This window comes from Aotus nancymaae, unplaced genomic scaffold (genome assembly GCF_030222135.1).
Source record: "Aotus nancymaae isolate 86718 unplaced genomic scaffold, 86718_ANA_hifiasm-v0.15.2.pri h1tg000108l, whole genome shotgun sequence".
In the NCBI taxonomy this organism is placed as follows: domain Eukaryota; kingdom Metazoa; phylum Chordata; class Mammalia; order Primates; family Aotidae; genus Aotus; species Aotus nancymaae.
The window spans coordinates 34660266-34686063 of NW_026988523.1; the positions used below are offsets into that span (position 1 = coordinate 34660266).

Genomic DNA, 25798 nt, shown 5'->3' on the forward strand with positions numbered 1-25798 from the left:
AAATTAGCTGGGCATGGTGGCGCGTGCCTGTAATCCCAGCTACTCAGGAGGCTGAGGCAGGAGAATTGCCTGAACCCAGGAGGCGGAGGTTGCGGTGAGCCGAGATCGTGCCATTGCACTCCAGCCTGGGTATCAAGAGCGAAACTCCGTCTCAAAAAAAAAAAAAAAAAAATACAAAAATTACTGGGGCTTGGTGGCGCACGCCTGTAATCCCAGCTACTCGGGAGGCCGAGGCAGGAAAATTGCTTGAACCCAGGAGGCAGAGGTTGCAGTGAGCTGAGCTCGCACCATTGCACTCCAGCCTGGGCGACTGAGTGAGACTCCATCTTGGGGAGAAAAAAAAAAGGCTCTAGAATAGACCCTACCTGGGTAAAGGAGAGTTGGAAATGTGTTCCTAGGTTTCCTAGAGAAGGCGAGATCTGAACCAACCGTTGGAAAGTGAATTGGAGGAGAATACCAGGCAGAGAAAATGTTTGCAAAAGCATAGAGACAAGGCAGCACAAAGTCTTTCAGCATGATTGGGGCTCTGGGTTTCAAGAGAGGGACTGTCAGAAGAGAGATTGTTGAAACTAGGTCCACATTTTTTAGGGCCTCATACATCATGCTAAAGAACTTAAATGTAATCCTGTAGAAGATGGGAAAGCACAATGGACTTCAGGCAAGCGATATAGGCATAGTTGGATTTTAGGAAGGTAACTGGCACAGAATGGAAGAAGAATTGGTCTGGAAGAGGTTGAAGACTTAGTGGTTTCTGAAATAATTTGGGTGAAAAAATGCTGAGCACTTGAAATAAGGCAGTGGCAACAAGAATTGGAGATGAAGGGAAGAATTTGAGATATTTGGGAATTTATAGCACTTACCTTTGCATAGCACTGCAATTTACCTGTCTGTCCTTGGGCACAGATGAGCACTGGCTTTATGGTAGGACTTTGTTTTTGTTTCATGTTGTTTTCCATTACGACATGGAGATGCTAAGGCTAAGACTTTTGTGCTCATCTTTGTTTCCTCAGCGTCCACTCAATGATGGGTAGAGTCGCACTTGGTGAAAGCTGACAGAATGAATTAGGAAATTAAATACTAGGGGAAGCATTTCCGAGGAAATCAAAAGACAAGAATATTCCTGGAAGTGTTAAGAGAAGATGGTCTCAAGACAGAAGTCCATGGGCGAGAATGGGGAATAATCCCAAAAGCCATTTCCACTTCTTCCCTTGGCCCCCAATCCCTCGCGCTCCCAAGTTCCTCGAGCTACAAACTCGCGTCGGGTTTTCCCGCCACTGCAGGGGGCTCCTCCTCCCTGGCTCTGAGTGGATGAAAGGCCAACGCTAGGCCACGCCCTCTCCCTGGCTCTGGCTGCGCTCCCCGCCTCCTTTGCTAAGCCGCCCCCATCTCGGAGTTCCTCCAGGATCCCGGCTTCCCAGCCCCGCCCAGTCTTCGCGCAGCCCTCACCAGGGGGCGCCGCGCAGCCCGCCCGCCGCCCGCCGCCGCCGCCGCCGCCGCCGCCAGTCTAGCACACACCCCCTCCGCCCCGCGCGCCAGCGGTTCCGAGCCTACGACGCCTCAGCTACAGCCCGCGGGGCTGCGCCGACTCTTACTCTGGAGGGTTTGGGGGTACCGATGGCCACAGAGGGCTCTAGGAGGCCAAGCGTGTAAGCGGTGTGGGCACCATGGAGGCGGAGCAGCGGCCGGCGGCGGGGGCCAGCGAAGGGGCGACCCCTGGGCTGGAGGCGGTGCCTGCCGCTGCTCCCCCGCCTGCGACCGCGACCTCAGGTCCTATCCCGGGGTCTGGGCCTGAGCCTAAGAGGAGGCACCTCGGGACGCTGCTCCAGCCCACGGTCAACAAGTTCTCCCTTCGAGTGTTCGGCAGCCACAAAGCAGTGGAAATCGAGCAGGAACGGGTGAAGTCTGCGGGGGCCTGGATCATCCACCCCTACAGCGATTTCCGGTACTGGGGGCTCGGCCGGGAGGGCGGGGTACATCGATCCCACCCTCGCGGGCAGCGACACGGGGACCCGGCCCGCCCCACCCTCCACGGCCACTTCATTTCCGGCCCAGGGGTCCCTTGGTGGGGCGGGAGAGTCACCCCCCAACCTAGCCTAGGAATTCCTGGGCTAGACGTGCCTTGGCAGGCTGGGAGTGCCAGAAGGGCAAGCAGACATCAGGGGATCTCCAGAGACCTGGATTTCCCCTTTCAGGAACCCGGGACCCCATCCGGACCACAGGAACTACCGGAGTTTGGGACCCCTGCCTCCTCCAGTCCTGCTTGCTGGAGATCTGGGAAATTATATTCTAAGTCTCGGGGCTAGCCTGAGGGAGAAGCCGAGCTCCGCTATCTCCCATCCCCACACCCACTCCTTAGCACCTGCCTAGTTCAGCATGACAGACTACCAGGAAAAATAGGGACGCTGAAGGGAGCGAGGGTCCAGACCTCAGCTCTGGTCGCTGTCCCTAGTGCTGAAGGCGGGGGCGGCGGGGCTGGGCCAAGACTCTGAGTGTCCGAGGCAGCAAAGCAGGGGTAGGACCACCACCCAGGTGACTCCCAGAGAAGGGACCGAGGGTGGGGGTGGGGCCATTTCAGTCTCCGTCAGGCTGTACCTCTACATCAAGGTCGCTAGGGGAGGACAGCAGCCCTGTCCTTGGGGGAAATGAAGGACAGCTCTTTGATGAGACAGGGATATGTGCAAATCACCTACCCTGGGGAACTAAAGAAAGAGAGAAGAAGAGGTGTGAATCTGGAGTCTGGAAATACAGTTGTAGACCCAGACTTTATCTTGAATCCACATATATACACACTCCCTCTATGTCCCTCTTCCTCCCATTGTTCCTTACACTCCTGTCTTTGCTGCCTCGTTCCTACCCAGCCAGTCCTCCTTTTCTAGTCTCCTGTGGCTCTTGCTCCCTTCCCTCTGTTCACTCGTAGACGGATCCCCAGAAGTCGGGTATCCCTCTGATTGTGCTTCTTCGTTCTCTCTACTGCATCACCTGCCAGGCTTGTGACCGCCTGTGAGTCAGGCTGTGAAGATGCTCTCATGGCTAGGCGAACCCTCCTTCCCTCCCCTCTCCTAGCATCTCACAATACAGGATTCCTTCTCAGCCCAGGAGAGAAAAGAAGAGTGGTCAATGGTTTTTGTTGATTGAAAACGTATAGTCTGAGGGGCTTCCCACAGGCTCAGACTTGGGGAAGCTTCTTTCAGGGCTGAAAATTGATTTTGCAGTCTGAGTCAGAAGGGGCTAGGTCCTGAGCTGATACTGGGATTAGGTGTGTCCTAGAATTAAAACCACCATAGGTAATTGAGTCCCTGAGATTATCCTGTGATATTCTCTGAATGAGGGCTTCACACAGTTCCCTCTCAACCTCTTCTATCCACCGTGTCTGCCACAGCTGTGTCACTCACTCCTGCCTGTGCCTCTGTGCTCAGCCGCTGGAGTCCCAGTGGGCACAGGGAGCCCAGAGAGGAGGAAAGGCATGCAGAGCTCAAGCCTTGCTGCCTCATGATCTCCTGTGGAGCTTCTCTGTGTGTGCAGCCCTGTCTGAGGTTCTGTGGAGGGGGAAGGGCATCCCTGGAAAGCTCAATTCAGAGGAAGGCAGGATAGACACCCCACCTTCCTGCAGACCCCAGCAAAGGAACAGGATCCGTGGGTCCAACTGTGTTGGAGAAGAGGAATGGGTGGAGAAGGCTGGGGAGGGCATGAGGTCCTAGACTAGAAAGGGCAGATAGCTGCAGATGGCAAAAGCAGCAGCCTTTTCAGAAACCTGGGGATAAAGGGTGGGTGAGTCATAACACCAACTAGTGCTTGTACCACATGGTCACATCTATTGTCTCCACGTAAATGTTTTCAACAATGCTGTGACATTAGTACAGGGTACATTACCTTTCTTTTTTGAGACGATGTCTTGCTCTGTCACCAGGCTGGAGTGCAGTGGTGCAATCTCGGCTCACTGCAGCCTCTGCCTCCTGGGTGCAAGTGATTCTTCTACCTCAGCCTCCCGAATACTGGGATTACAGGTGTGCACCACCATGCCCAGCTAATTTTTGTATTTTTAGTAGAGATGGGGTTTCACCATATTGGCCAGGATGGTCTTGATCTCTTGACCTCATGATCTGCCCTCCTCAGCCTCCCAAAGTGCTGGCATTACAGGCATGAGCCACTGCACCAGGTCTATCTTTTTTTTTTTTTAACCTTTGAAATATTTAGCACTGGTGAGGTAAATGATATATAGTAGGGATATATATGCATATGGCAAAGTAATTCTATTTATTTATTTATTTATTTTGAAAAGGAGTCTCACTGTGTCACCCAGGCTGGAGTGCAATGACACAATCTTGACTCACTGCAACCTCTCCCTCCTAGGTTCAAGCAATTCTCTTGCCTCAGTCTCCTGAGTAGCTGGAATTACAGGAGCATGCCATCACGCCCAGCCAATTTTTGTATTTGCAATAGAGACGGGGTTTCACCATTTTGGCCAGGCTGGTCTCAAACTCCTGACCTCATGATCCACCCACTTTGGCCTCCCAAAGTGCTGGGGTTATAGGCGTGAACCACCATGCCAATTTTTATTTATTTATTTGAGACAGAGTCACACTCTGTCACCCAGGCTGGAGGGCAGTGGAGCGATCTCGGCTCACCACAACCTTCACCTCCCAGGTTCAAGCAATTCTCTTGCCTTGGCCTCCCAAGTAGCTGGGATTACAGGTGCATGCCACCACACCCAGCTAATTTCTGTATTTTTAGTAGAGACAGGGTTTCACCATGTTGGCCAGGCTGGTCTCAAACTCCTGACCTCAGGTGATCTGCCAGCCTCAACATCCCAAAGTCCTGGGGTTACAAGCGTGAACCACCGCACCCAGCCTGGAAGAGTAATTTTAAAGCAAACTGTCATGTAACAACTGTCTAGGTAAGAGATACTGCATTGCCAGATCTGTAGAAACCCCCCTAGTGCTCTCACATTCTTTTTTCAAATCCATTATTCTAACTTTTGTGGTATACATTTCCTTCCTTCCTTCCTTCCTTCCTTCCTTCCTTCCTTCCTTCCTTCCTTCCTTCCTTCATTCCTCCCTCCCTCCCTCCCTCCCTGCCTCCCTCCCTCCCTCTCTCCCTTCCTTCCTTCTTTCTTTCCTTCTTTCCTTCTTTTGTTATTATTTTGTCTCACTCCATCACCCAGGCTGGAGTGCAGTGGTGCCTTCTTTTATTGTTATTTTTGAGACACGATCTCACTGTATCACAGGCTAGAGTGCAGTGGTGTAATCAAAGCTCACTGAGCCCTGAACTCTTAGACTCAAACAATCCTCCCACCTCAGCCTCCTGAGGATATGGGCTTACAGGCACACACCACTAGCCTGGCTAATTTTTTTTTTTTTTTTGAGACAGAATCTCACTCTTGTCGTCCAGGCTGGAGTGCAGTGGCATGATCTTGGCTCACTGCAACGTCTGCCTCCCTGGTTCAAGCAATTCTTCTGCCTCAGCCTCCTGAGTAACTGATATTATGGGCACCCACCACCAAGCCCGGCTAATTTTTGTACTTTCAGTAGAGGTGGGGTTTTACCATGTTGGCCAGGCTGGTCTCGAACTCCTGGCCTCAGGTGATCCACCTGCCTCAGCCTCCCAAAGTGCTGGAATTACAGGCGTGGTCCACCTTGCCTGGCCTAATTTTTACTTTTTTGTAGAGATGAGATCTCACTATTTTGCCCAGGCTGGTCTTGAACTCCTGGACTCAAGTGATCCCACTTTGGCCTCCCAAAGCCCTGGGATTACAGGCATGAGCCATAGCTTTTTTTTTTTTTTTTTGAGACAGAGTCTTGCTCTGTCAGCCAGGCTGGAGTGCACTTCAGCCTCCCGAGTAGCTGGAACTATAGATGCTCACCACCACACCTGGCTAATTTTTTTATTTGTTGTTGAGATGAGGTCTCACTATGTTGCCCAGGCTGTTTTTTGCTTCTTTTGCACAACATTGCATTTGTGAAATTCATCCATAGGGCTGAATGTAGCTATAGTTGGGTAATTTCACAACTGTATTGTATTCCAGTCCATAAATAGTGTATTTATCTACTTATCTATCTACATTTTTTTCTACAGAAGTACATGTGTTGTTCTCAAATTTAATGCTGCAAAAAGCATTCCTATGTGTATCTCTTGGAGCGTATGTTTCTCTTGGATGTGTCTATACCTAGGAATGGAATTGCTGAATTGCAGGGAATGCAAATGTTTAACTTCACTAGGTAATGCTGAACTATTTGCCCAAATGGTGGTCCCCACTTGTACTCCCAGCAGCTGTAAACAGTTTTCTGTTATTGTGTATCTTTGCCCATTCTTGGCCATGTCACGCTATCTTCTGTCAGTCTGGTGGCTGGTGAAATATCCTCATGGTCTTACTCCTTATCCCATTCCCACCTTAGGTTTTACTGGGACCTGATCATGCTGCTGCTGATGGTGGGGAACCTCATCGTCCTGCCTGTGGGCATCACCTTCTTCAAGGAGGAGAACTCCCCACCTTGGATTGTCTTCAATGTATTGTCTGACACTTTCTTCCTACTGGATCTGGTGCTGAACTTCCGAACAGGCATTGTGGTGGAGGAGGGTGCTGAGATCCTGCTAGCACCGCAAGCCATCCGCACACGCTACCTGCGCACCTGGTTCCTGGTTGACCTCATCTCTTCTATCCCTGTGGATTACATCTTCCTGGTGGTGGAGCTGGAGCCACGGTTGGATGCTGAGGTCTACAAAACGGCACGGGCCCTACGCATCGTTCGCTTCACCAAGATCCTCAGCCTGCTGCGGCTGCTCCGCCTCTCCCGCCTCATCCGATACATACACCAGTGGGAGGAGGTGGGGCGGGGAGGTGGGCAGGGGGGCTGGCAGACTCCTCTAGGAAGATGCTATGGGTGGGGCTCCTGGTGACCTTACAGGGTGGGGAGAATGGGTGGGGCTTCCATGGGTGAGCTCTCTCCCAAGTTGGTGGGGGAGAAGCAGGAACAGAATGAGGGTTCAGGGGATGGGGCCTGGGGTAAAGATGGTGGCACAGGAGGGTGGAGAACAGCTGCGGACACACGCTTTGGAGTTAGCTGGATGCTGGGTGGAGGATGGGGCGTGGAAGAAGCTGGAGCTTCTGCTTCAGAGCAGCAGAGTTTAGTGGTTCAGACTGTGGGCTCTGCAGTCTCATTGTCTTTGGTCAGATCCCAGTTTTATGGTTTACTATAGGAGACTCCGTTTTCTGTTCTAATACACTTACCTGTGATAAGACTGTTAGGATTAAAGGAGTTAATACATGCAAACCACTTAGGTGTCTAAGTTCTCAGAGAAGTCACCATTATATATTATTACTACTGGAGGAGAGAGGGCTGCTGGCATTAATTCTTACACATATGCCCTGGGAACATTACACTGTGAAATGCCCTCTCTCTTTTCGAGGCTACACCTGGCAGCTTGTGCAGTAGATTTGTTTGATTCTCTGCTGTGACACTTACTATGCCACAAAACTCCGCACAAATGAATAATAGTTGTATTTTTTATTTCATGGGGGTTGGGGCTAGGGAGAAGTTCAGAGAGAGAATTTACCAGGCTGGGAATGGAGGAGGACAAGCAGGGAGGGGTTCCTGTCCACAGCGGCTCCTCCTCGGACTCCTCAGATCTTTCACATGACCTATGACCTGGCCAGTGCTGTGGTTCGCATCTTCAACCTCATTGGGATGATGCTGCTGCTATGTCACTGGGATGGCTGTCTGCAGTTCCTGGTCCCCATGCTGCAGGACTTCCCTCCCGACTGCTGGGTCTCCATCAACCACATGGTGGTGAGAAGTCCCCACAGCTCTGCTTCTCCTGGGCCTTCTAAGGGCTCTTCTGCCTGAGTAACAGGGATGGCCACAGGGAGCAGGAGGTGGGAGATGATCACGACAGAAAATAAGAGTGAGGAGGTGGGGAGGAGGGAGGAAAGGGGAAGGACACCCAGAAGAAGTGTTCGTGTGTTGGAGGGAGCAGGCAAGGAAGGGCACTTAGCCGGAAGCTGAGGCCCCCAAGCTGTAATAGAGGACCCTTTTGCCTCAGGGCCCCCGGAACCAAACTTAAGTGCCTGCCAGGAGGAAGGCCTGCAGTAGAAGGGGGCAGACAGAAAGACCGAAAGAGGAAAAGGGGCAGGTGGCGAATGAGGCTCTGAGGGGCCCATGCCCAGCTCTGCAATACACTCTGCCCCCCAGAACCACTCGTGGGGCCGCCAGTATTCCCATGCCCTGTTCAAGGCCATGAGCCACATGCTGTGCATAGGCTATGGGCAACAGGCACCTGTAGGCATGCCGGACGTCTGGCTCACCATGCTCAGCATGATTGTGGGTGCCACGTGCTACGCCATGTTCATCGGCCACGCCACCGCACTCATCCAGTCCCTGGACTCTTCCCGGCGTCAGTACCAGGAGAAGGTCAGCAGGGACAGGGGAGGGAGGGGTGGCATGGAGGGTTGTTGGAGACTGGGTACCCAGACTTGAGTCCCATTCTGATGTGTGCCCCTGTTATGCCTCTGTTTCCTTTCCTGCCCTGTGTCCATTTGGTCCCTGCCCCTGCGTGTACCTTTTCTTTGTTTGAACCTATGCCGGTGCTTGGCCCCTCTGCTGTTCACACCTGGGTTTTCCTATGACTGTGCTCTGTGTCTTCCCGGTATCCACCATTATCTGTATTCCTCTGTGGCCCTGTGTATCCATGTCTGGTTCCATGTTTCACCCCTGTGAGTTTGACCTGTGTCTCTGATCTTCTACACACACACACACCCTGCTGTTCCGGCCCCAAATCTCTCCCTGTGTCCTCTTGCCCCTGGCAATGGGCCGGCCCTCCAGTACAAGCAGGTGGAGCAGTACATGTCCTTCCACAAGCTGCCAGCAGACACACGGCAGCGCATCCATGAGTACTATGAGCACCGCTACCAGGGCAAGATGTTCGACGAGGAAAGCATCCTGGGCGAGCTGAGCGAGCCACTTCGGGAGGTGGGGCTGGGTTGGCCCTGGAAGCGGGGGCTCTTCAGGGACCTGGAGTGCTATCTGGTGGTAGGGGCTGTCGGTCAGCAGGTGCTCCTCTGGAGAATGAGGCCTGCAGAGGGCCCCGTGGGAGGCCAGGTATTTGGGGGCCTTTCAAGGGCTAGGGTCTTTCTGGAAGGTCCTTTGGGAGTGAAGTGTACATAAGGAGGGACTGTAGGGATCTCCATTTTGGGGAGATAGTCCCACAAGAGCTCATGGGAAAGATCTGAAGGCAGAAGCTTAGGGATGGTCCCGGGCCCACTGACGCATCCCATCCTTTGGCAGAACATGACCCCAGGGGTGGGGTTTCTGGAGGAAGATGAGCTCGGTGGGAGCATCTCAGGGCAGGGGGCACAGCCTGCCTGACAGTCCCCTCTCCTGTCCAGGAGATCATTAACTTCACCTGTCGGGGCCTGGTGGCCCACATGCCACTGTTTGCCCACGCCGACCCCAGCTTCGTCACTGCAGTCCTCACCAAGCTGCGCTTTGAGGTTTTCCAGCCGGGGGACCTTGTGGTGCGTGAGGGCTCCGTGGGCAGGAAGATGTACTTCATCCAGCATGGGCTGCTCAGCGTGCTGGCCCGCGGCGCCCGGGACACACGCCTCACCGATGGATCCTACTTTGGGGGTCAGCAGGCCTCAGGGAGGGTGGGGGGGTCACAAGCAGACGACGGACAGGGCAACTGCTCCCCAGGCTCAGGGTCCCTGCCTGGCTATGCTGCAGAATTACAGAACTCCAGCCCCTCAGTGAGAATCTCTGGGCTGGGGTCTGGAGCTCTGGAGCTTTTAAAAGCTTCTCAGGAGATTCTAATGCACAGCCAGGTTGCAAACTACTGGGCCAGAGGGCCTTTTAGAACCCTGAGACAGTGAAATCCAAGGATTCTATGAGATGAGGGAAAGGCAGGGGTGAAGCAGAGCTGTCCTGGAGCATGAGCTTTATGGAGCTGCCTGGTGGTGTGATTCGGGAACCCAGCCTGAGGAAGTAAGGGCAGTTCAGCCAGCCACTGCCCGAAGTGACGTGAGGCTCATATAGTCTCTTGGTCCCCAAACCACCTACCACCCCCATCACGTTGCACTTTCCTCTTTGACACTGCTTCTCTCCTTCAGGGCTGCCCTCAGTGTTCATTCAAGGGGGTGGGATGGGTGGGTACACGGAGTGACTTGCCCTGGTCTACCTCTTGTTTACTTCTTGGGATAGAGCAGTCGGGGAGGGGTGGGAGTTAAAATGGAGTGGAGTCACTGGGAGTCTAGGACCAGCAAGACCTGCCTAGTCGTCAGCCTTTATTTGGAGAGAGTGGGAAGGACAGGGAGCAGCAATCCAGTAACTGTGGGCATCTGGAGAGAAACAATGCTTGGAGTGTTTAGGGACCCTGGAACAGGGAGGTAATAGGTAATTAGTGGTTTCTCCCAAGTCTAGGGAAGAGTCTTAGAAAGTTGGGTCCACTGCTGTAGGCTCAGTGAGAGGCGTTCGGGGGCAGGGACAGGGGTTCTGAGGCTTCCTCCCAACTTCTGCAGAGATCTGCCTGCTAACTAGGGGCCGGCGCACAGCCAGTGTTCGGGCCGACACCTACTGCCGCCTCTACTCACTCAGTGTGGACCATTTCAACGCTGTGCTCGAGGAGTTCCCCATGATGCGCCGGGCCTTTGAGACCGTGGCCATGGATCGGCTGCGCCGCATCGGTGAGACCTGTCCACCCCATCTGCTCTGGGTCCAGGCTGTGCCCTCACCCCACCTCCAAAGCAAGGAGCTCAGGCTTTAGGGCTCCAGGGTCATATCCCAATCCATTCAGTCCCAACAGATGCTCCCAACAGGCCTTTCAACACTGTGGCCCACTGTCCTTATCCCTCAGCATGTCCTACCCAGGAGAGATATCATCCCACGTCCCCATGTCCTGAGTCCTCCTTTCCCTGAGTACCAGTCCCCTGACCCTCACTGTCTCTGATACATACCCACTTCCTCCAACCCCATCTCAACCCGCTAGCCCCATCGCGATACTACTGACTCCCATCCCCTACCCTCAACCCCACCCCATCCTGAGACCTCACACTCTTTGATATCCAACTTCCAACTTGGATTCCTTTCCTATCCTTAACTTCCCCCTCCCGGGACAAATTCTAGGCAAGAAGAATTCCATACTGCAGCGGAAGCGCTCCGAGCCAAGTCCGGGCAGCAGTGGTGGCATCATGGAGCAGCACTTGGTGCAACATGACAGAGACATGGCTCGGGGTGTTAGGGGCCTGGCTCCCAGCACAGGAGCTCGGCTCAGTGGAAAGCCAGTACTGTGGGAGCCACTGGTGCATGCGCCCCTTCAGGCAGCCGCTGTGACCTCCAACGTGGCCATTGCCCTGACTCACCAGCGGGGCCCTCTGCCTCTCTCCCCTGACTCTCCAGCCACCCTCCTTGCTCGCTCTGCTCGGCGCTCAGCAGGCTCTCCAGCCTCCCCGCTGGTGCCAGTCCGAGCCGGCCCATGGGCATCCACCTCCCGCCTGCCCGCCCCACCTGCCCGAACCCTGCATGCCAGCCTATCCCGGGCAGGGCGCTCCCAGGTCTCCCTGCTGGGTCCCCCTCCAGGAGGAGGTGGACGGCGGCTGGGACCTCGGGGCCGCCCACTCTCAGCCTCCCAACCCTCTCTGCCTCAGCGGGCAACAGGTGATGGCTCTCCTGGGCGTAAGGGCTCAGGAAGTGAGCGGCTGCCTCCCTCAGGGCTCCTGGCCAAGCCTCCAAGGACAGCCCAGCCCCCCAGGCCACCAGTGCCTGAGCCAGCCACCCCTGGGGGTCCCCAGCTTTCTGCCAACATGTAAAACCCTTGAGTACATCCAGCCTTAGTTCTTGGGGTTAGTGAGTAGTATGTACCCAAGGGCGATGCCTCCTGGGGAAGGCCATGGGGACCTGAAACATTGCCCTATGGAAATGTCGGCCCCGTGCAGACATTCCCCATACTGCCATGAAGATGGTCTCTGTGTCCTCAGCTCAAGAATCCTGTAGCTTGTCTGCTATCATAATCCATTCATCATGTGTACTGAGCATCTACCATGTCCCAAGTAATATGCCAGGCACTGTATGTCTCCACTGCCAAGTAGAAGTGACTCAGAGCCTCTGACAAGGGTATTCCCCTGGCTATGGTCCTGCCAGGTGCAGGCCCAGGCCCAAGACCCTACCTTTACTAAACACAAGTACTTGCCACCACCATCACTGCCAAGTAACTTAATGTCTCTGTTTCCCTGCCAGTGATCCTGCAGGTTCTGCCTGGCCTGGTTATCTTCCTGTTCCTGTAGCATAGCCAGGCACTGCCAATCACCTGCACCCCCATTGCTGCCAGCAGATGTCTTGGGTCCTAAGTGTGGGCATCCACATTTACCCGCTCACTGCCACCTGTGGCACTCCGTGTCTCTACCCTCTGAGTGGGAACACACTTCTAAGTTCCCTGCAGTCTGTCCTGTGGTAGAACTGTCATTTTGTAAACTGAGAGCTGCCTCTTCCCTGTGCCCTCTGCTCCAGTGGTGCCCCCTAAAAGTTAAGGGATAGTTGGTACCTCCTTATTAATATGCCAGCCTAGATTCCTCCCCCCTCCCCGGTGGAGGGGAAAATGGCTGAATCCTTATGTGATGTTTTTTTTCTTTGCTTATTTATTTATTTAATTTTATTTATTCACTTGCTAATTTTATTTGTTACCAATTCATTTTGTTTAGCCATTACTTTATCTATCCCTCCCCTCCTTTTCAGGTAAGGAGACAGGAGGAGTAGCAGGAGGCAGGGCCTCTCCATGCCAGCCTCTGTGGTCCTTGCCCAAACCCATCAGCAGCAATACTTGAACCTTCTCCCTATCAGGTAGGGGCAGGAGGAACCATGTGAGAGAGGGAGAAGGACTGTGTTTATCTTTAGAGTTTTGTTGTTTTTTCCTTCTGAGTTAGCTGTTGGTACAGGAGTAAAGGGAAGGCCCAAGGAATTCAAGCCTGGGAAAGGGCAGGCCAGCCAGCACCTCTGCCTTCTCAGGGACGAGAGTAGTCCTTTACCACACTCACTCTGTCTGTCCCCTCTCCTACTCTACAGCATTAAAGACTGTGGGGCCAAGACCCTAAGTCCTCTTTCCTTCTGGGTGGGGAGTTCTGGGGTTCTTGGTGTGTGGGAGAAGTTTTATAATTGCTTCCAAACAGCTGGATTTAAATATAAAATAGAGACACTCATTTTTGGCTCTTGGTTTGTGTGTGGGAACAAAGTGAGTGGGAGGCTAATTTTTGGGTGCAGGAGGAAGCAGCCGGGCATTTGGCCAAGCAGGGTATCAGGCGGGCATGAGAGCAGCCAAGACAGTGGTCTACAAGCCCAGCACAGAGGCTGTGAAGACGGTGACAAAATCAGCCGCCCAGCCCTCACTTCTCCCCAGCATCTATCCCACCCAGGTTTCCCCAAAATGTAGGCTTTCATGTCACTGTCAGTCACCATGAAAGAGGTAGCCTGCCCTGGCATGAGATATGCCCAGATTATCATGAGGGCCACATATGAGAATGGGAGACTGGACAAGATTGTCCTGTCCTCCGTCTCCCCAGCCCCGAGGGATGGGAAGGCTGGGGTTATGGAATTAACCAGCCAAAGTGGGATTAAAGGCTCAAGGTATCTTGGGGCCTGCTGAGTGGATCGGATGCAGAGAATGTACAGTTGGTGCTATCAGGTGGCCAGTGCATAATTGGACACAGACTTTCAGGACCTGCGTGAAATGGAGATGGGGAACGGGCAGCTTGGAATGGGACTAGATGGCAGATATGGTCTCAGATAGGCCTGAGGTAGGGAGAGCCAGGAATAGAGAAGAGAGGACTTAGAGGTGGGACTTTGGAGGGGTGTGGGCTGGAGGATGTAGACTGGGGGAGAAGGGATGGGATACAGGCGTAGGCTGGGGCAGAGGAGGGAGAGGCATCTCAGGATATGCTCAGCACCCGCATGATGTTGGTGTAGCCGGAGCCAGGTCGCCAGCCTGTCACCACAATTACCAGGTCCCCAACACGGAGGAAGCCACGGAGTTTTCCTGGGGGAGGGAAAGAAAACGAGTAATTGGACAGGCACAGCAGCTCACACCTGTAATCTGACAGTTTGGGAGGGCGAGACAGACGGATCATGTGAGGTGAGGAGTTCAAGACCAGCCTGATCAACCTGGCGAAACCTTGTCTCTACTAAAAATACAAAAATTAGGTGGGCATGGTGGTGCATGCCTGTAGTCCCAGCTATCCAGGAGGCTGAGGCAGGAGAATCACTTGAACCCAGAAGGTAGAGGTTGCAGTGAGTTGAGATCACACCACTGCACTCCAGCCTGGCAACAGAGTGAGACTTGGTCTCAAACAAAAAAAAGATGCAGGGCCAGGCGCAGTGACTCATGCCTGTAATTCCAGCACTTTGGGAGGCCAGAGTTGGGTGGATCACCTGAGGTCAAGAGTTTGAGACCAGCCTGACCAACATGGTGAAACCCCATGTCTACTAAAAATACAATTAGGTGTGGTGGCAGACGCCTGTAATCCCAGCTACTCAGGAGGCTGAGGCAGGAGAATCGCTTAAACCCAGGAGACGGAAGTTGCAGTGAGCCGAGATTGCGCCATTGCACTCCAGCCTTGGTGACAGAATGAGACTCCGTCTCAAAAAAAAAGAAAAGAAAGGTGCAGGAGTGTCCGTGGGCTAGGACAGAGTATGTTGCTAAGTAGCATAGCAATCTGCCTGTGTGGCTATGCTGATGGAAGAGGTGTGTGTGATAGGCCAGACTGATACCTCTTAATCTTAGTGAATCTCATAGGGAAAACCTGGGACCACAGGAGAGAGGCAAGGCCCTTTGAGTGGGTGTGGGAAGCTGGGTTGGAGGACTCCTGATACAAATGGTAGGAGTGGGTGGAAGGTCTAGGTAGCTCACCACTTTCAATGCCAAATTGTACCCGGCGATCTACGTCATCTGCCCAGATGGCTTCTGGAGGTTCGCGGTAAAGCAAGGGGAAGACTCCTCGGCATAAGTGGACCTGGCGGGCAGCCTGGGCAGAGCGGGTGACAGCAATGACTGCTGCCCGAGGTCGGTACTGAGACAGAAGCTGGGCTGAGCTAGAGGAGGCAGAGAAGGTCAGTCCAGATCAGGGGAAGAGTGGTGAACTAAGAAACGAGAGTCTGGGTTCTGGTGCCAGGTGTCACTAACAAGTTGTGTGACCCTGGGTAAGTCTTCATACTTCCCTGGGCCTTGGTGTTCTCACCTACAAAATGAGTATGAGAATGTCTGCCTCCCAGAGCAGGTGGCTCACGCCTGTAATCCCAGCACTTTGGGAGGCCGAGGCGGGTGGATCACGAGGTCAGGAGTTCTATACCAGCCTGGCCAAGATGGTGAAACCCTGTCTCCACTAAAGACACAAAAATTAGCTGGGTGTGGTGGCTTGTGCGTGTAGTCCCAGCTACTTGGGAAGCTGAGGCAGAGAATCGCTTGAACCTGGGAGGCAGAGGTTTCAGTGAGCCACTGCACTCCACCCTGGGCAACAGATCAAGATTTCATCTAAAAAAAAAAAAAAAACCCTGCCCTCCCTACCACACAAGAAACATATGAGATAATAAGGAGAAATCTCTTTAAGAAATATTAAAGACCACAGGGCATGGTGGCTCACGCCTGTAATCCCAGCACTTTGGAGGTCAAAGTGCGTGGATTACCTGAGGCCAGACCAGCCTGGCCAGCATGGTGAAACCCTGTCTCTACTAAAAAATACAAAAATTATCCGAGCATGGTGGTGCTCGTCTATAGTCCCAGCTACTCAGGAGGCTGAGGCAGAAGAAGTGCTTGAACCCAGGAGGTGGAGGTTGTGGTGAGCCAAGATTGCACCATTGCATTCCAGCCTGGGCAACAGAGTGAGACTCCATCTCAAAAAACAAAACAAAACAAAAAAACAAGAAATAGAAACCCTTTTGAAAATGTCTATTATGTGCTTAATTTACATATAGTACTTAATTACTTCATATCTCCTGTTAATCATTGCATTCTCCCGAAGAGCAAATCATTACCTTGTCCTGTTCGTGAAGAAAGAGAGCCGCCTACGTTTCAGACTAAAGACTTGAACTCAGACCTACTGGGCTCTTCTGCAATACCTCAGCATTGTAAGGCTCTGTGGGCCAAATGGACTTGCCTCTGAGCCCCAGGAGCCCAAATGGTCTCGAAGCCAATATGTCCAGTGATGCCACTGTCCCCTTACAGCCCCTGGCATTCTGTCTCTCCTGGCCTCCAGCTGTCATTGCTGCCCCTCCTCTTGACTCAGATGGACCCTTCACCCCTGGTGACCAGACTAAACCCAGGCCTGAGGCCCATCCCAGCCTACCCCTGACCCCTACTCCATCTGGGCATTCCCAGTGTCCCCCTCACCGGCCAGTTGTGGTCAGCACGATGATGGCAGCAGCGCAGCACTTGAAGGCAGCCTCCACGGCGCCAATGGCGGTGACCTCAGTGGGATCACGGCTCAGTGGCGCTGCCCGACGTAGCTCCTCAAACAGCTGCCGGTGGTACACTGCAGCCTCTGCCTCCCGGGCAATCTGCAGGTGCCAGAATGTCAGGCTGCATTGGGGTGCGGAAGGGATTTGGTTCCCTGGCCCATTTGCTTTTCATGCCGAGCTCCTACCGCATGCTGCATCCTCACGGCTTCCACAGGGAAGTTGCCCTTGGCGGTCTCCCCTGACAGCATAATACAGTCAGCCCCATCCAGCACAGCGTTGGCCACATCGCTTGTTTCTGCCCTCGTTGGTCGGGGCTTGTTGATCATGCTCTCCAGCATCTTGGGGACACCATGAACATCAAAGTTGTAGGAGTCGCACCGTGACTGGGGACCCTGCCCAAGCTACTTCTCTGACACCCACAGTCTCAGAGTGTCCCGAAAACCAGGGTCACAGTCACAACCCCTGAAAATAGGGGTCAAAGTATCTCTAACTTTGTAGTTTGAGGATCAAACACATGTCAGCAAAATGTACTATAAGCCTATAGTGTGGACCTGGAGTAGTGGCTCATGCCTGTAATCCCAGCAGTTTGAGAGGCTAAGGCAAGTGGATCACCTGAGGTCAGGAGTTTGAGACCATCCTGGCTAACATGGTGAAACCCTGTCTCTACTAAAAATACGTAAAGTAGCCGGGCCTGATGGCAGTGGCCTGTAATTCCAGCTATTCGGGAGGCTGAGGCAGAATCGCTTGAACCCGGGAGGCGGATGTTGCAGTGAGCCGAGATCGCACCACTGCACTCCAGCCTGGTAACAGAATGAGACTCCATCTCAAAATAAATAAATAATGAACCTACAGTGTGGGCATTTGCCCTCACCCACAGGTGTCCCTAAAACCCACAGAGTGCCCAACCTCAAGGGCTCACTCCAGACCTGTGTGGCACAGACAACAGGCTTGCCCGCCAGGTTGCAGCGCCCAATCATCATCTTCTGAGCGAGGAAAACCTTCTCTGCTGGGATCTCGATGCCCAGGTCCCCCCGTGCCACCATGATGCCGTCGCTCACCTCCAGGATTTCATCAAACCTGGGCGGTTGGGGGAATCAGGGCCAGGGCAGAAAGCTAGGAGATGCCGGGGAGAGGCAGGCGGGAGAAGAAAGGTGACGGGGAATAGCTACGGGGAGGAAGGGGAAGAGACCCAGAACTCACCTCTTCACACCTTCGTGGTTCTCAATTTTGCTGACGATCTTGATGCCCTGTCCTTCCGGCCCCAGAGCAGCTCTGACGGCAGCCACGTCGCTGGCTTTCCGCACAAAGGAGGCAAAGACAATGTCCACGCCATGCTCCACCCCGAAGCGCAGGTCTCGGAAGTCCTGCTCTGACAGCCCGGGCAAGTCCACCTGGGCCCCCGGCAAGTTCACGCCCTTCCGGCTGCCCAGGACGCCGCCGTTCTCCACTTGGGTCACCAGCCCCTCTGGGCCTGCGGACATGGAGAGAGCCAGCTGCGGTCAGGGGTGAGGCCAGGGCACAGTCATAGCAGAGGGAAGGCTGGGCTTGGACCCCCAAGAGGTGAGGAACCGTGTCCTCCTCGTCTCTCCCCTCTTGTTCTGGGCCCCGCCCGGAACAGGCACAAATGGGCGTCCGTGGAAGAAACGACGCCCCTCGCAGTCCAGCCCCAAACCAGGGTGAGCGCCGGAGTCTGCACACTGGGGACCCCTGGGACGGGCTGGCAAAGGCGCGTGGAAGACCAGGGGAAGGTGTGGTCGGTCTGACGGCCGATGGGGGAGCCAAAGAGAAGGGAATGGGCCCAGCGCACGGATGTGGTCAGGGCGGGAGGCGCGTCCGCACCGATTTTCTGGACCACTAGGGAGATGAGCCCGTCGTCAAGATAGATGCGGCCCCCCACGGGCACGACCCGGACAATATTGGGGTAGTCCACCCACACGGTGTTGGCGTTTCCCCGGGTCCGGAGCGCGGGGTCCACCGTCACCAGCACCTGGGAGCCCTTCACCAGCTCCACCTCCGACGCCGGACCCTAGGGGCGGGCCAGAGGAGACTTGAGTTCGGCGGCCCCGGAGTCCGGGACCCGCCCCTGCCCACGCCCAGGCCTGGGGCCCCGCTCAACGGGCGCCGCCTTTCCCGCCCCGGCCGGGCAAGTCTCATCCCCACCGCTCACCCCCTGCGGGATCCCAGTGCGGATTTCCGGTCCCTTGGTATCAAGGGCTATGGCCACGGGCCGGTAGCTGAGCGGGGAAGCTGCAAAGCTCTCCACGGCCTCCCGGATGTTGGCGATGGACTCAGCGTGGTACTGGGGGAGGGATCGGAGAGAGGGTTTCAGAAAAAGGTGTCCAGGAACTCGAGGCATCCTCCCGCCCCACCCACCGCCCGGCGGCCCGTCCCGCACCTCGTGGGAGCCGTGGGAGAAGTTGAGTCGCGCAATGTTCATCCCGGCCTTGATCATCTCCTTGAGGCGCTCCACGGAGCGAGATGCCGGCCCTAGAACCAGAGATTCCACTCAGACCACATTCCCCCAAAACAAGAGGGCAACCAAACCTAACCCATCACTACCCTCAGAACGCCCCACGCCACAGCCTGATGCAACCCCTGATCACAGGTCGAAAACTCCGTTTCCCTCTCCAGCCGACATCCGTCCCCTTGGGGAGGCAGCTCTATGGGAGTTGGAGGGGAGTGCCCTTGGCCGGGTCTGAGGTCGCTGTGTCAGCAAGTGATGTATGTAAGTACTGCCTACCTGGTCACCCCAGGGTCTGGGGTGTATAGCAGGGGGTGGGAGCCAGGTGAAGTTGTTTGGGTGCGGGGGTTTTAGAGCTAGGAGGCCTCATGGACTGAGGAGAGCTGAGTTCTATCTCAAGGACATAGATTCGGCCATTCTGTGGTCCTCTGTGACACCCATGTTTTCCTTTTTTTTTTTTTTAATGAGACAGAGTTTCACTCTTGTCGCCCAGGCTGAAGTGCAGTGGCATGATGTCAGCTCACTGCAACCTCTGCCTCCCAGGTTCAAGCAAATCTCCTGCCTCCGACTCCCATGTAGCTGGTATCACAGGCGCCCACTACCACGCCCAGCTAATTTTATGTATTTTTAGTAGAAATGGGGTTTTGCCATGTTGGGGAGGCTGGTCTGACCTCAGGTGATCCACCTGTATCGGCCTCCCAAAGTGCTGGGATTACAGGCGTGAGCCACTGCGCCCAGCCATGTTTTTCTTTTTTACTAGATCATTCCCATCAGTACATAAACCTACTGTTATTTCTTTCATCATTAAAAAAAAAAAATTCAGACCAGGCTTGGTGGCTCACGCCTGTAATCCCAGCACTTTGGGAGGCCGAGGAGGACAGATCACGAGGTCAGGAGTTTGAGACCACATTGACCAACATGGTAAAACCCATCTCTACTAAAAATACAAAAATTAGCCAGGCTTGGTGGCATATGACTGTAATCCCAGCTACTCAGGAGGCTGGGGCAGGAGAATCGTTTGAACCCAGGAAGCGGAGGTTGCAGTGAGCTGAGATTGCACCACTGCACTCCAGCCTGGGGGACAGAGTGAAACTCCATCTAAAAAAAAATTTCTTTTTTTTTTTTTAAAAGACGGGGTTTCACCATGTTGGTCAGGCTGGTCTTGAACTCCCGACCTCAGGTGATCCGTCCGCCTTGGCCTCCAAAGTGCTTGGATTACAGGTGTGAGCCACTGCACCCGGCAAAAAAAAAAAAAAAAAAAAAAAAAAAAAATTTCTTAATCACCTGGTTTCTCTTCAGTCCGAGTTTTTGCAAGAGTTATCTGTACTTGCTGCCTCCAGTTCCCCTCCCCCATTCTCCTTTGAACCCACCCCACTCAGGCGTTGGCCTCCATCTCTCCACTGCATCTGTTCTTGTCAAGGTCACCAAGAAGCTCTGTGTTGTTGCTCAGTGTAATGCTCGATGCTCATTCCTCCTCTACTGGCCTGTCAGCAGCCTGGACACACATCCCTCCCTGACACCGGTCTTCACTTGGCCTCTAGGACCGCACCTCCCTTGGTTGACTCCTGCCTCTCTGGCTGCTCCTTCCCAGTCTCCTTTCCTTGTTCCTCCCCTTAATGTTAGAGGCCCTGTTCTCTTCTCTGTCATTTTACCTACACTCCTTTGGTGATCTCTAGTCTCATGGCTTGAGATACCATCTACATGCAGACAACTCCCAAATGTCTTTCCAATGGAGACCTTTCTCCCAAAACCAGAGTTGTGTACCTGACTGTCCCCTCTCTATCACACTTGGATGGCTAATCTGCATCTCAGACTCAACGTGTCCCAAGCGAACTTCTGCTCTCCCCTCAAATCCTTCCATCACAGTCTTTCCTGCTCAGTGGATAATGCATCATTCCAGTTCCTCCTGCCAAAAAACCTCAGTCACCCGTCACCTTTGACGCCTTTCCTTCTTGCCCTCACTCCCAACCCCATATCCAATCAATCAGCAAATGCTGTCGGCTCTACCCGCAAAATACATTCAGAATCTGACCACTTCTCACCACCTCACTGCCGCCAACGGTTCTGAACCAGGAATACTGCAGGGGTGCCCTTCCCCCACCCCCATCTATTTTCAGTACAGCAGCAGGGGAGGGGAGGTTCTATTAAAACATAAGTAAGAGAGCTTGTCGTTCCCCTGCTCAAAACCCTGCAGTAGTTTCTCATTTTACTGGGAGGAAAACACAACTGAAATTTTAAAAATGGCCTACAAAGCCCCACCTGATCCTCCTCTCCCCCACAGTCTCCTCATGTCTGCCGCTCTTCCGTCTTGATGGTTTCTAGCTCTGCTAACCTCTTTGACTTAGGCGTTGGCACTGACTGTTGCTTCTTCCTGAAATTCTCTTCCCCTAGACCTCCGCATGGCGAATTCTCTCATCTCCGTCAAGTCTTCCCTTAGGCCTCATTTTCTTAATAATGGCTACCCTGACCTCCCTATTTAGGACTGCAACCTGCCCTCACCCTCGTACCCCTGATGCCCTTATCATACTTGATTTCTTTCCCCATAGCACTTATAACTTCCCCCTCTTTTTTTTCTGAGACAAAGTTTTGTTCTTGTTGCCCAGGCTGGAGTGCAACGGTGTGATCTCAGCTCACTGCAACCTCCGCCTCCCAGGTTCAAGATTCTCCTGCCTCAGCCTCCCGAGTAGCTGGGATTACAGGCGCCTGCCACCACGCCTGGGTAATCTTTTGTATTTTTAGTAGAAACAGGGTTTTACCATGTTAGCCAGGCTGGTCTCAAACTCCTGACCTCCTGATCCGCCTGTCTCAGCCTCCCAAATTGCTGAGATTACAGGTGTGAGCCACTGCCCCGAGCCAACTTTCATTCTTCTTTCTTTTTTCTTTCTTTCCCTCCCTCCCTCCCTCCTTCTCCTTCCTTCCTTCCCTCCTTCTCTCTTTCCTTCCCTCCTTCCCTCCTTCTCCTTCCTTCCCTCCTTCCCTCCTTCTCTCCTTCCTTCCCTCCTTCCCTCCTTCCTTCCTTCCTTTCTTTTTTTTTGGAGGCAGGATCTTGTTCTGTCACCTAGGCTGGAGCACAGTGACTTGATCACAGCTCACTGCAGACTTGACCTACTGGGCTTAAGTGATCCTCCCCCCTCAGCCTCCTAAGTAGCTGGGACTATAGGTATGCACCACCACACCCAACTAATTTATGTATTTTTTGTAGTGACAGGTTTTGCCATGTTGCCCAGGCTGGTTTCAAACTCCTGGGCTCAAGCGATCTGCCAGCCTTGGCCTCCCAAAGTGCTGGGGTTATAGGCATGAGCCACCGCACTCAGCCCACTGTCTAACAGAAAAATTTACTTATTTTTAATAATCTATTGTGCTTACTATTTATTGTCACACCCAGCTAGACTGTCAGCTCCCCAAGGGTAGGGATTTTTGTCTGTTTTTTTCACTGATCCACTCTCTGGTCCCAAAATTTTGTCTACTAGATGCCCAACAAATGTTTGTTGAATGAATGGCTGAGTCAAACATGGAGAAGTCTCAAAGGAGACAAAAGATGAAGAAGCGCCTTCAGAAACACCGCAGAGGCCCGTGAGCCTGCGGGGGATGGGAGCATTTACCGATGGTGGCAATGATGCTGGTACTTCGTGTGGCCATGGGCTCGGAGTCAATGTCCAGCAGGCAGAGGTGTTCCAGGAAGGTGTCTGCCATAGCAGCTGGCAGCTGCTGCTGCTGGAAGAAGGCAGTGCCCAGCTCCTGGGTCAGTTGAGCCACACTGGCCCGCCGCAGATACCCCGCTGGTCCTGTGGTAGAAGAGAGCTCAGGGGCTGCATGGCACCTGCCTTTCCTCCCCATGCCTTCATCTCAGCATACCCTCTATTCCTTCCCTTCTTTTTTTTGTTAGACGGAGTCTTTCTCTGTCGCCCAGGCTGTAGTGCAATGGTGTGACCTTGGCTCACTGCAACCTCCTCCTCCAGAGTTCAAATGATTCTCCTGCCTCGGCTTCCTGAGTAGCTGGGATTATAGGCATGTCTAATTTTTGTATTTTTAATAGAGATGGGGTTTCACCATGTTGGGCAGGCTGGTCTCAAACTCCTGACCTCATGATCCACCCACCTTGGCCTCCCAAAGTGCTGGGATTATGGGCGTGACCAACCTTGCCCTGCCTCGTTCCCTTCTTATGAGCGGAACATTGTCATATATTATCTTATTATGTCACAAGGATCCTATAAAGCAGGTACAGTTAAATGTTCTATAATTATCCCAATTTCACAGATAAAGAAACAGAGGCTGAGAAAGAGGAAATCAATCATCCAAGATCATCCAGCTTCTAAGTATGAATCACATAGGATTCAAATCTAAGTCTGACTAACTCTAGTTCAAGTTCTTGACCACTCAGTTATACAGACCCTGCACAACCCAGGACCCTCCAGCCTGCAGCTACTGATGTCCCTCAACTCCAGCACCCCTTGATGTCTAGTACCCAGCAGCCTCTCCTTATGGAGGCCCAGAATCACCCAGTTCCCTCTCCCAAGGTCTCTGTTTTCTCCTTTCCAACCCCTGGCTACTGGCTGGCTTCCTCACCCCACCTTTTGAGTCTCCCCAGGCCCCTCAAAACTGCTACAGACCCAGAGGTCCCTGTAGCTTGACCCAGCCTAGTTCAGAGGAGCCCCCCTCATTCCAGCCGCACCTTCCATGCCACTGCACAGCTCTCTGGGGCTTCCTCTCTGTGGGTCTGCTCCACACTGTTGGGTTGTCAGAGGCATGAGGCCCAGCTGGGCTGGGGATCAGTTCTGCAGACTGGTTAAAGTGTCACCAGTGACTCCCCTTCCACTGGAAGCCCTGTATGCCAGGGGCCAGAGTCCAGGAACCACGGGAGTGCCCCGTGGTTTACATGCTGTGGCCCTGGCCTGCCTATACAGCCTGGAAAAGAGCCAGGCCAGGGTCCATAATTTAACACGGGGAGGCTCCGATGACCGTATGTTCCTCTCCAAAACCCACCTAGCCAGTGGCAGATAGGAATCATTTATACCCTCCACCCTGACTCCTACTTTCCACCCTCATTTTCCTCCTATGTTCAATTGCTTCTGCTTCCGCTTCTTACCTCCTGGAGCCCCAATCAGAATGGACTTTGCTAAGTCTCTCTGGGACTTAGAGACCCATGACCAAAGCTGCAGGGATGATATGTTCTCCTGGATCGACATGCTTTCCGTGGGGGCCTGGGGCTGCAGGACCATAGAATGAGAGAGAGAGAGGATGACAAAGCTGCTGGTCTTATCTAAGGGAGCCAGAGAAGAGAAAAAGGGCACACCCAGTAGGCCACCCTGTCTGAGTCCCTCCCCAACAACTGCCTGCTCTCTGCCCTCATCTTCTGTCATTTCCTCTCATCCATTTTTCCTGATAAATTTTCGCCAAGCATGGTGGCTCACGCCTGTAATCCCAGCACTTTGGGAGGCTGAGGCGGGCGGATTGCAAGGTCAGGAGTTCGAGACCAGCCTGGCCAACATGGTGAAACCCCATCTCTACTAAAAATACAAAAATTAGCTGGGCGTAGTGGCAGGTGCCTGTAGTCCCAGCTGCTCGGTAGGCTGAGGCAGTAGAATTGCTTCAACCTGGGAAACAGGGGTTGCAGTGAGCTGAGATCACACCATTGCACACTCCAGCCTGGGCAACAGAGTGAGATTCCGTCTCCAAAAAAAAAAAAAATTTCAACCAATTTATACTATCTGGTCATCCATCTGAATAGATTTTTTTTTTTTTTTTTTTTTTGGCCAGACATATGGTCCCATTTTTTTGTACTTTACTGAAGTTAGTGAATCTAGGAAGCCGGGGCTTTAAGAGTTGGGGCTGGAGCCTGAAGAAAGGCAAAAGGGAGCACTGTGAGAGTACGGTGGGTGTAGGGTCACCCAGTTTTGCCCACTTTTTTCTCTGTCTCGACCAAGAAATGCAGAGTGCCTTGACTGCTCTGTGACCTGCCCAGCTGCATGTTTCCGCCTACAGATTTGAACCCAAGATGGTTTATTGAACATTCCCAGGCACTGATGAACTTGATTAGGTTGTTGCTGGAAACACTGAAAGATCGACTATTTTGCTAAACTTACAGAATCCTGCCCCCCGAGAAATTTCTTTTACTTTTTCTTTTTTTTTGGTGGGGGGACAGATCTCACTCTGTCACCAGGCTGGAGTGCAGTGATGCAATCTCGGCTCACTGCAACCTCTGCCTCCCGGGTCCAAGCCATTCTCCTGCCTCGGCCTCCCGAGTGGCTGGAACTATAGGCACACACCACCACGCCCTGCTAATTTTTGTATTTTTAGTAAAGACAGAGTTTCATCATGTTGGCCAGGCTGGTCTCCAACTCCTGGCCTCAAGTGATCTGCTAGCTTTGGTCTTTCAAAGTGCTGGGATTACAGGTATGAGCCACACGCCCAGCCTTTCTTTTTTTTTCTTGAAACAGGGTCTCACTCTGTCACCCATACTAGAGGGCACGTGGCTCACCGTAACCTTGACATCCTGGGATCAAACTATCCTCCCACCTCAGCCTCCCAGGTAGCCAGCACAACAGGTGTCCACCAGCATGCCTGGCTACTTTTTAGATTTTTATTTATTTAATTTTATTTTTTTGAGACAGAGTCTCAGTCTGTCGCCCAGGCTGGCAGTGCAATCTCAGCTCACTGCAACCTCTGCCTCCCAGGTTCAAGCAATTCTCATGTCTCAGCCTCCCGAGTAGCTGGGATTACAGGCATGTTCCACCGCGTCCAGCTAATTTCCGTATTTTTAGTAGAGATGGGGTTTCACCGTGCTGGCCAGGCTGGTCTCAAACTCCTGACCTCAGGCGATCTGCCCACCTTGGCTTCCCAAAGTGCTGGGATTACAGGCTTGAGCCACTGTGACTGGCCTAAATTTTTATTTATTAAAAATACTTTTTTTCCT

The 25798-nt window shown here is 53.2% G+C and overlaps 2 protein-coding genes across 4 annotated transcripts; one reads left to right on the forward strand and one right to left on the reverse strand.

Moving 5' to 3' along the window:
* Nucleotides 1-1539: 1539 nt before the first annotated feature.
* On the forward strand, nucleotides 1540-13245 carry HCN3 (hyperpolarization activated cyclic nucleotide gated potassium channel 3). Its single transcript, XM_012449906.3, has 8 exons — nucleotides 1540-1942; nucleotides 6393-6822; nucleotides 7623-7784; nucleotides 8187-8405; nucleotides 8817-8963; nucleotides 9380-9620; nucleotides 10508-10672; nucleotides 11112-13245. Exons 1-8 carry the CDS (start codon nucleotides 1665-1667, stop codon nucleotides 11792-11794), a joined length of 2325 nt encoding a protein of 774 aa, XP_012305329.1. The 5' UTR covers nucleotides 1540-1664; the 3' UTR covers nucleotides 11795-13245.
* On the reverse strand, nucleotides 12602-24118 carry PKLR (pyruvate kinase L/R). Of its 3 annotated transcripts, XM_012449909.3 has the most exons (12): nucleotides 23972-24118; nucleotides 23558-23647; nucleotides 22488-22670; nucleotides 18820-18911; nucleotides 18592-18723; nucleotides 18264-18450; nucleotides 17625-17895; nucleotides 17351-17501; nucleotides 16610-16762; nucleotides 16357-16523; nucleotides 14881-15062; nucleotides 12602-14010 (listed from the first exon to the last, which is right to left on the reverse strand). In XM_012449909.3, the coding sequence occupies exons 1-12, from the start codon at nucleotides 24102-24104 to the stop codon at nucleotides 13904-13906; spliced, it is 1848 nt and encodes a 615-aa protein (XP_012305332.2). In that variant the 5' UTR covers nucleotides 24105-24118; the 3' UTR covers nucleotides 12602-13903. The 3 variants fall into 3 exon arrangements, with proteins under 3 accessions (XP_012305332.2, XP_012305330.2, XP_012305331.2); XM_012449907.3 differs by lacking the exon at nucleotides 23558-23647 and having other exon boundaries at nucleotides 23972-24114; XM_012449908.2 differs by lacking the exon at nucleotides 23972-24118 and having other exon boundaries at nucleotides 23558-23948.
* Nucleotides 24119-25798: the final 1680 nt, after the last annotated feature.

Bases quoted from the DNA above. Each gene is read 5' to 3' on its own strand.
- PKLR (XM_012449909.3), bottom strand. From the start codon at position 24,104: ATGGTCCTGCAGCCCCAGGCCCCCACGGAAAGCATGTCGATCCAGGAG. The intron at 18,912-22,487 runs GTAAATGCTCCC...CTCTGGTTCTAG, and splicing joins CAGCATCATTGCCACCATCG to GGCCGGCATCTCGCTCCGTG. The intron at 16,524-16,609 runs GTAGGAGCTCGG...TGGCACCTGCAG, and splicing joins CCGTGAGGATGCAGCATGCG to ATTGCCCGGGAGGCAGAGGC.
- HCN3 (XM_012449906.3), top strand. From the start codon at position 1,665: ATGGAGGCGGAGCAGCGGCCGGCGGCGGGGGCCAGCGAAGGGGCGACC. The intron at 6,823-7,622 runs GTGGGGCGGGGA...CGGACTCCTCAG, and splicing joins ACATACACCAGTGGGAGGAG to ATCTTTCACATGACCTATGA. The intron at 9,621-10,507 runs GTCAGCAGGCCT...CAACTTCTGCAG, and splicing joins CGATGGATCCTACTTTGGGG to AGATCTGCCTGCTAACTAGG.